At 41.7% G+C, this 10082-nt stretch overlaps 1 protein-coding gene across 1 annotated transcript; it reads right to left on the bottom strand.

Annotated features, from left to right (window-relative positions):
* Window positions 1-100: 100 nt before the first annotated feature.
* LOC108971927 lies at window positions 101-1492 on the bottom strand. The gene is made up of 2 exons (XM_018938281.1): window positions 841-1492; window positions 101-342 (listed from the first exon to the last, which is right to left on the bottom strand). The coding sequence occupies exons 1-2, from the start codon at window positions 1490-1492 to the stop codon at window positions 101-103; spliced, it is 894 nt and encodes a 297-aa protein (XP_018793826.1).
* Between the last annotated feature and the right edge of the window lie 8590 nt (window positions 1493-10082).

The raw sequence follows: 10082 nt of genomic DNA, 5'->3' as shown, positions 1-10082 counted from the left end.
GTACGAGGTTATGGAAACCCCCTCTGGTGGTTGCGGGAGTTTCGAGATGTAGAAGTTAAACAGTAGCGGGGAGAGGACACCACTCTGCGGAAACCCTTGTTTAATTCTTCTCAGTTACATGTTGCACCTCCAATAGTGCGGATGACTGATGACCGTTCAGATAGTTCATGGTCCACCTCTTGAGCCCTGGAGGAAGCGTGGTTTTTTCAATGTCCTGCAGGAGCGTTTTGTGGTTGACCGTGTCAAAAGCTTTTGACAGGTCCAACACTAAGAGGATCGTTCTCTCACAGAGTGGTTTCTGGTTAAGGCAACGGACTATCTGAGCGTTTATGACGCTAAGTGCTGTGGTGGTACTGTGCACTTTTCGGAATCCATGCTGGTGGCTGGCTAGGCTCAGGTGGTGAGTGAAGGTCGGGAGTAACAAGGCCTCAAGKGTCTTCACTACTKGGGAGAGGAGAGTTATCGGTCGATAAGATTCCCCTTTGTTGGCGGGTTTCCTAAGTTTCAGTAGTGGGACCCCTCTTCCGACTTTCCACACATCGGATATTTGAAGAGTGGTCAGCGACAGGTTGAAGACCTTGGTGAGATATCTTACTCCCGTCGAGCCTAAATGCTTTAGCATTAGCATGTTGATTCCATCAGGGCCAATGGATTTGGCAGATTTTGCTTTGTTGATGACACCCTGAACCTCCTCATCGGTGAAAGTAAGTGGCGCGCCGTCGTTTGGCATTTTTCGCAGCCGTCGGTTAACACATCGTTTGGCTTTGTCTGCCGTAGGGTGCAGTGAAAACTGCCGGCTAAAATAGCTCGCGCACTTCTTCGGGTCCGAAGAGGCATGACCATTGAATTGAACTTCAACTCGGTCGTCGTGACTTTTCGGATTAGACAAAGCTTTGACAGTAGCCCAAAGCTTACTCACACCGGTGGAGAGGTTGCAGGACTTCAGGTGCTCTATACATTTCGTCCGCTTATGATGGTTTACCATACGCCGAATCTCCAAATTGAGATCCCTTATTCGGGGCTCGCCGGGATTGGCATGGCGTAAGGTGTCGCGCTCATTAGCTAAAACGGTTGCTTCGGCTGGGAAGTTGGGGCAGATTTCCGCTATTCGTCCAGCTGGGATGAAGCGAGCGGTAGCTGTTGCGATCACCTTGCGAAATTGACGTTCGCCAACGCATACGTCCTTAGGAATGGGTAGAGCTTTAAAGGTCCTCTCAGTAAATTTTGTGAAGCGAACCCAGATAGCTTTGTTAAAGTTAACGAAGGTACGGTTGTCCACAGAAACGAAATCGGCAGGTTTCTCGATCGAGATAATTATGGGCAGATAGTCTGATGCGAGAGTTAGCRTAGGTCGCCAGGTTATGCTATTTATCAGACTACCACTAGCGATTGTAACATCGGGCGAGCTACTACAGATGCCCGTAACTCTGGTGGGGGCTTCGTCACTCATTGTGCAGAATGTCGAATCGTCAATCTGTTCCGCCAGCTCCATCCCCCTACGATCAATTGACAGGCAGGAATGCCAAAGATCGTGGTGCGCGTTAAAGTCGCCTAACACCAAACGGTTTTCACCACGAAGTAGCGCACCTATATTCGGGTGATATCCTGTAGGACAACATGTAACTGGAGGGATGTATATATTAAATATTTCGAGCTCGACATMGCCTGACCGGATAGCTTTGCCCTGACATTTTAGGATAGTATCCCTGCGGTCGATTTCCACAATTCAGAGTGGGAGCGATGTTGCCCAGTTAAGCTCCTGGGGACCGTGGAGGTCCTCTGTTGGCCASTCAGGATGAGTGGCGGCGCAGCGCGCGAACTGTGTGCAGATTGCACAGCCGTAGAGGTTAGCGTCGCAGTATTGCGTAGGCAACATGAGGCCACGTAACGCGTGGTCCACTCCCTATGAGTCTTAAGGCCTCAGCAGGTCTTAAGATGACTCCATCCATTGCATGTGTTGCACGTGACCGAGATGGTGTTTGGATGGAGCTGTTTTGCGCATACACTGTAGAAAAATTCCTCCGGGCCCGGGTTGGACTCAATGCTGGCACGAGTCAGGAGGATACGGAGCAACCCTGCGGCAAGGCGTTGCTCCAATAACGACAAACACGAATTAATACTCACCAATCCAAACGGGGTTAGATCCTACCCTTGGTAGGATGAGATCCGAGTCAATTCCGGTACGTGGAACCAGCTGTCGTGGGAACKGTATGTACATTTACTAATGCAGTATGATATGAAAATATTGTTTGAATATTTTGTTGTTGAATAATTTACTTATTTTTGTTAAAAAATAGTAACTTCTTAACCTTTGGTGCTGCTCTCTCCCCAATTCGGCCTATTCAAACAGCTTTGTCCAGTTTTCTGTACCAGGCCTCAAGCAAACGGGCAGAACTTATGGTGAAACCCTGCGCTTCCATGTAATCGGATGCATGCTCCATTGTGTTATAATTCTTTCTCTTACTACCTAGCACATTGCACATTGAAAAAAGATAGCCGAGTTAAACAAATAATTTAATTCTATTCGATATAATAAAGGATCTTGGAACGCCGATTAATTCGTACTGTACAAAGGGTTTGTTGATGTGCAGAGTATCGACGTATCGCCAATATTTTCGGAGCGGGAAAATCTACGGTTGCAAAATTTTGTTGAAATTTCGCAACGAAATCTGGAGACTACTGCAACCATACCGTCTCAAAATGTTGCGGCTAAATAGAGAAAGTATATCTAAATTGGTGACTGGTTTCGAGATACTTGGATTCCAACAATGCTTAAGAGCAATTGGTAAATATTAGTCATAAAGCCTTAATTTTGCGCCAATGGTCTAACACTTCTTTACAGACGACTGTCACATTGAGGTTTACCCATCATCTGACGAAGCTGTGGATTATTAAAATTACAAAGGGTAGTATTCCACCGTTTTAATGGCATTATTTGATACTGGGCAAATTCTAGAAACTCAATATACATATACTTTTGCTTCTCCATTGTTTTGTAAACAAATATCAAGAGACAATTTAGGGCATCGATTATAATGAGTGGAATGTAAATTTTCAACGACAACTGGTTTTTAATGTGTTTTCGTGATATCTGAATCACATGTCGCATAAGTGTATAGTGAACTGCCAGCCACAGCTAACCACTTTTCTCAAATTTTTTCAAATACTTCAATACAACTACACTAACACCAACGCACATATTCGTTTTTGTTTTTTTGTTGTTTACCTAGATGCGTTGAAAAGCGGTTTCTTTCATTTCGTGATTTATTTGAATGAGTGCGAATGAGAAAACAGAATTGTCAATAGTGCCAAAAGAAAATCCCAAAAAGCATGTGATTCGCGCTAGTGCAACAAGAAGGTAAGTAAGTGATTTTTATGTGATTTTTTTTTAATAATTTGCAATTGATTACTTCATTTGTTTTTAAAGCAATGGAAATCAGAATAATTGGAAATAGCAGCAGCAGCAATACCATCATAAGCAACAAATATCAATTGTTAAGTAAGTATGTGAAAAAAGTGTGTGCTGTTTGAAATTGGACTGCGCAGTCCAAAATAATACGCAAAAATAAATACAAACATGTGTATGTATTTTATGCGTTTAAGGCGGCCTACACAATACAATATTATATGTGAAAACAAATGTTTGTTTTATATTTTAAATGATCAAATAATATTTATCTTTTCTTTTAGATGTTATTATTATTTTTACTTAATTATTCTTTCTTTCCAGATGTTATCGCAATTTTTATGTAATTTTATTTAATTAATCTTAATCAGAGTAAACTCTATTTGTATTTAATATATTTTATTTTTTCAGATAATATTAATCTTTTCTTTCAGATATCATTTATACAATTAATCTTTCTTTTTCTTTTAGATATTACAAATTCAATGTAATTATTATTTATTTTCAGCTGTTAATAAGCTTTATTTTGTTTCAATATTTTTCCTGATATTTGTCTTTTATTTTCAGGTATCAATAATGTTTCTCTTTAATAAATCTTTTTTCAGAGATTAATTGTTGTTTAAAATTAAATATGTTTTTATTTATATAAATTATAATAAATTTTATATGAATATGTGGAAAATAAAATAAAATACAAATTTTAAAGACTAAAAAGTTTTGTTTGAAATTTTAAAAGTAGGATTCAAAAAAATGCAATCCTGCATCAGCAACAAAAGAAGAAGAAGAGAGACGGCATCTTTCCCGATTACCTAGCCGAAAAGCGGCCGCGCAAAGAGCTCTGAAGAACCAATAGCAGAGAAGCAGACTCAACAACAAACGAAACGAATATGTTTCAACTCGCCATAAACCCGGGCGAGAACAAATCTGATTGGTCAGTTTAAGCKATCAAATATGATGAAGAACAGTGTCAATACTAACAAATTAGAGTTGCTACCAGCAACTCAGTTGGGTACGCAAGCATCATAAGAGGCTAACTGCTACTCTCTGAAACCAATAAAGCAACCGTGGAACATTGTAGCTAGGAAAGCTAGCCTAAAGACTACGAAATTGCCGAAGACAAAACCCCAGACCATATTGATCTCAAAAAATGGGAATCTTACTTATGCTGAAATCCTACGCAAGATTAAGACTGACGCTAATCTTAATGCATTCGGAAACATGGTAACCAAAATACGCAAAACACAAGGTGGAGAAATGCTGCTACAACTAAGTGGTACAGTAATACCAACAGACTCGCACGAAAATATGAAGAAATGCCTTGGCGACCAAGCAAACGTTAAATTGTTGACCCAGGAGATCCTACTTGAGTGTAAAGACTTGGATGAAATCACCAGTAAGGAAAAGGTTCTCTATGCTTTGCAATCGCTGAAAAGCAGATAGATTTGGCATTACTCAGCGAACCATAAAAAACCGGGAGGAGTGAAAATTGGTGACACATATAATAAGGCTGCGGTATGGAAATATAACACTAGCTTTCCTCAACTAGAGTCTACACGCTCCTTCAGCGGCTTTGTTCGAGCTAAAATCAGCGACATACATATTTATAGTTGCTATTTACCTCCCAGCATCAGTGATGAAGAATATAAGAATAATATCGACAGCATTGTGACCGATGCCCGAGGTAGAACCAAATTGGTAATAGTTGGCGATTTTAATGCCTGGRCTATTGAATGGGGATGCAAAAGAACTAATAGTAGGGGCAAAGTCTTACTAGAAGTTTTTGCTTCCCTTGATAATGAGCTACTCAACACAAGTAACCAATGCACGTTCAACAAAGGCGACCGACAGTCAGTTATAGACCTTACTTTCGTAAGCTCAAGCCTAGTTCGTAGATCGCAATGGCAAATTAGCGATCAGTATACTTTGAGCGATCACTATGCCATTATATTTGAGGTAAATGCTCCGCAAACACGGCTTCACTTACAGACCCTTACAAGAAGTTCATGGAGACCCAAAACATTCGACCCAGACCTCTTCGAAGAAGTCTTTGGACTCGCTGCTCTGCCTGACAACTTGCGGTCAGCTAACGAGGCGTCTCCATTGGTTATGAGCCGTATTAAGAGTACATGCGACATATCAATGTTGAAGCTTCTACGGCGCAATCATCATCCCCCCGTTTACTGGTGGAACGACTCAATTGCTAAACTGCGAAAAGAATGTCAAAAAGTAAGACGCTTATCTCGTGGTACCTACGAATACAACTCTCTACAAGTAAGTTTCAAGACCAAGAGAAAGCTAGTGAAACAGGCTATCAAAAAGTAAACGGGAATATTTTCTCAAACTATGTGAAGATGCCGAAAACAACGTTTGGGGGCTTGCATACAAGACCGTAATGGGGAAACTACGCATTCGAGGTCAAATGCCAACTTCCTCTACAACCCTTGACAGAATTGTTTCAGTCCTTTTCCCGACCCGACCAAAACTACCTCGAGAGATCGCGGTGGTGCAACAAAGAGAGTTGGTACCAGAAGTAACGAACGAAAAGGTTATAGAGGCATGCGACCGTCTTGTCCCTCATAAAGCCTCAGGACCAGACGGCATCCTAAATATTGCGCTTAAAACAGCTTTTGCTAAGAATATAAACCCATTTAGAGTACTTTTCAATTTATGCATGCAGGATGGCTGTCTCCCAACAATCTGGAAAAGGCAAAACCTAATAGCTGCCAAAACCTAACAAACCTCTACCGACAACTCTGCATGTTGGACTCTGCAGGAAAAATCCTTGTGCGGATCATTTATAAAGCTTAAGTAAGGCCCTTCACGGCGCCGGCGGTTTATTTCCAAACTAATTTGGATTTAAGAAGGCAAGGTCAACAATCGCAGCGGTGACCCTAGTGAAGACACTGGCAGAAAATGCCATCAGAGGGACAAGATGGAAAGGTGGCACTATCAAATACTGCATGTTTGCAACCCTCGATGTCAAAAGTACCTTCAATACGCCATAATGGCCAAGTATACTAAATGAGTTAAAAATCTTCTCTGAATCGGCATATCTCTACAACCTAATAGTCAGTTACTTCAACGATAGGACCCTATGTTATAACACAAACCAGGGCTACAAAAAATACAAAATCTCCGGGGAAATTACACAGGGATCTGCACTCGGGCCCCTCCTCTGGAATATAATGTACCGGGAAACGTACATATCATTGGGTTTGTATACGTATAATATTTGCAAATTTGGCTACACATATTGATTCATGCGAAATTTCCGTTGACACGGACAGTCAATGAAAAGAGCAAGGTTGAAATTGTATTAAACCGATTCTACAAATTATTTTACAAAGAGGGCGATAATCTTACCAATACAAAAACTGTGGTACATGAGATTAAAGCCACAACCAACCAGCAGCTAAATTCAAGAATCTATAGACCACCTCCAAAACACGAAGAAGAGGTAAGAAAGCAAATTTACGAGATAGAAAGTCAGGGAATAATACGAAAAAGTAGGTATAGTTCACCTATTTTAATTGTACCAAAGAAAACGGAGGGTTCAAATATTCAAAAGTATAGACTAGTGGTTGACTATAGGAGACTTAACCAACTGACTGTCGATGATAAATACCCTCTGCCAAATATTGATGGGATTTTGGATAAATTGAGCAAAGCGCAGTACTTTGCATCATTGATTTAGCCAAAGGTTATCACCAAATATTAATGGCAGAAAGGGAGATCAAAAAGACAGCTTTCGTTACTCCGGCAGGACTGTATGAGTACGTCCGTATGCCGTTTGGGCTTAAAAATGCCCCAGCCACGTTCCAAAGGATGATGAACGAGATTCTAAGAGAATTTATAAACAAAATTTGTGTTGTCTATCTGGATGATATTTTGGCTTTTTCCATATACTTAGAAGAGCATATTCTATCAATTGATAAAATTTTCGCGGTTCTAGCGCATCACAATTTAAAAATTCAAGCAAGAAAATGTAGCTTTCTAAAACAGAAACGAAATATTTAGGACATACATTCACAAAAATGGAATTACACCTAATACAAAAAGAATTATGGATATAAAAGATTTGGAATTTCCTAAAAAAGAGAGATAGCTTACAGGTTATTGGGAGCTACAGGGTATTATAGGAAATTTATTAAAGATTATTCGAAAGTAGTCTATCCAATGATAAAGTACTTAAAAAATGTTATAAAATAAATCCAAGAGATCCTCAGTACATAGCTAGTTTTGAAAATTTGAAAGCACTCATCACATCCCATTTTAAAATTCCCTAAATATAATAAAGAGTCTACTATTACAATGGATGCAAGTGATTTCGCAATAGGTGCAGTGCGTTCTCAGCAAGGTCAGCCAGTATGCTACATTAGCAGAACGTTAAACAATCATGAACAGAAATATGCTATGCCTGTTTCAGGCCGTACATATATGGCACAAAATTTAAAATTATATAAAATTATAACTGATCATAATCTGATAGTGTTTTTAAATAAGAAATATAAAGGTAGGGAGTTTTTCGGAGGATGGAGTCATGTGTAAAAGTTTACGCAAGTGAGGAAAGTTTTCTGATCGCCATTCACTTGGGAGTGGCTAGAAACGATTCTTTTACATATGACTCAAGCAGCTCACGACTTCAGGTCCTTGACCAAGTATCCTCTGGGTAGCCTAAGAACATCCGTTTGAAGGCGAGCTAAAGTGAGAAGACGAAAAATTCCCTGCATAGGGTTGTGCGCTGGGCTTGGGACCCGCCACGTAAAAAAACTAACCCAATGAAAACGCAACAACAGCCTCTAATGAGAGAACTGTGGGACGGCATTTCAAATTCTTTACGTACAGCCGCAACCGAAACCATTGGTTTTCGGAAARTACAAAAGAACAGCTGGTACGACGAGGAGTACCGTGTCGCAGCGGAGAGAAAACAGGCTGCCTACCTCGCAACGTTACGATCGACCACAACACGTGCGGGATGGGATAGATACCGAGAGTTGAAGAGGGAAGCGAGACGCATTTGAAGACAGAAAAAGCAAGAGGCCGAAATGCGTGAGTACGAAGAGCTTGATAAGCTGGCCGACAGCTTAAAAATTCTACGAAAAAATGCGGCGGCTTACAGAAGGTTTCAAGACCGGAGCATACTTTTGTAGAACCCCAAAGGTGATCTAGTCACCGATGCCCAGAGCATACTTAAATTATGGAGGGAACACTTCTCCAGCCTGCTGAATTTCAGTGAACGCACAACGCCAGGAGAAGGCGAACCCGATTCCCCAATCGACGACAATGGAGCAGACGTTCCATTGCCCGGCCAGGGAGAAGTTCGAATTACCCGCCTGAAGAACAACAAAGCGGCGGGGGCCGATGGATTGCCAGCTGAGCTATTCAAACACGGCGGCGAAGAGCTGATAAGGAGCATGCATCAGCTTCTTTGTAAAATATGTTCGGACGAAAGCATGCCAAACGAATGGAACTTAAGTGTGCTATGCCCAATCCTCAAAAAAGGAGACCCCACAATCTGATTGGACCTTATCAGTGTGGCTTCAGACCTGGAAAATCAACAACCGACCAGATATTCACCATGCGCCAAATCTTGGAAAAGACCCATGAAAGGAGAATCGACACTCACCACCTCTTCGTCGATTTTAAAGCTGCTTTCGACAGCACGAAAAGGAGCTGCCTTTACGCCGCGATGTCTGAATTTGGTATCCCTGCAAAACTTATATGGCTGTGTAAGCTGACGTTGACCAGCACCAAAAGCTCCGTCAGAATCGCGAAGGACCTCTCCGAGCCGTTCGATACCAAACGAGGCTTCAGACAAGGCGATTCCTTATCGTGCAACTTTTTCAATCTGTTTCTGGAGAAAATTGTTCGAGCTGCAGAACTAAATAGAGAAGGTACCATCTTCTATACGAGTGTACGGCTGCTGGCGGTTGCCGATGATATTGATACCATCGGCCTCAACAAACGCGCCGTTAGTTCTGCTTTCTCCAGACTGGACAAGGAAGGAACACAAATGGGTCTGGCAGTGAACGAGGGCAATACGAAATATCTCCTGTCATCAAACAAACAGTCGTCGCACTCGCGACTTGGCACTCACGTCACTGTTGACCGTCATAGCTGTGAAGTTATAGATAATTTCGTCTATCTTGGAACCAGCGTAAACGCCACGAACAATGTCAGCCTRGAAATYCAACKCAGGATAACTCYTGCCAAYAGGTGCTACTTCGAACTGAGTAGGCATTGAGAAGCTATGTCCTCTCTCGACAAACAAAAACCAAACTCTATAAGTCACTCATAATTCCCGTTCTGCTATATGGTGCAGAGGCTTGGACGATGTGAACAACGGATGAGTCGACGTTGCGAGTTTTCGAGAGAAAAGTTCTGCGAAAGATTTATGGTCCTTTGCGCGTTGGCCACGGCAAATATCGCATTCGATGGAACGATGAACTGTACGAGATATACGACGACATTGACATTGTTCAGTGAATTGAAAGACAGCGGCTACGCTGGCTAGGTCATGTTGTTCGGATGGACGAAAACACTCCAGCTCTGAAAGTATTCGACGCAGTACCCGCCAGGGGAAGCAGAGGAAGAGGAAGACCTCCACTCCGTTGGAAGGACCAAGTGGAGAAGGACCTGGCTTCACTTGGAATATCTAATTGGCGCCACGTAGCGA

The sequence above is a fragment of the Bactrocera latifrons genome, unplaced genomic scaffold (assembly GCF_001853355.1).
Source record: "Bactrocera latifrons isolate USDA-ARS-PBARC rearing strain unplaced genomic scaffold, ASM185335v1 scaffold_368, whole genome shotgun sequence".
In the NCBI taxonomy this organism is placed as follows: Eukaryota; Metazoa; Arthropoda; class Insecta; order Diptera; family Tephritidae; genus Bactrocera; species Bactrocera latifrons.
Note: the sequence above shows the minus strand (reverse complement) of the source record. Positions and strands in the feature narration are given on the sequence as shown.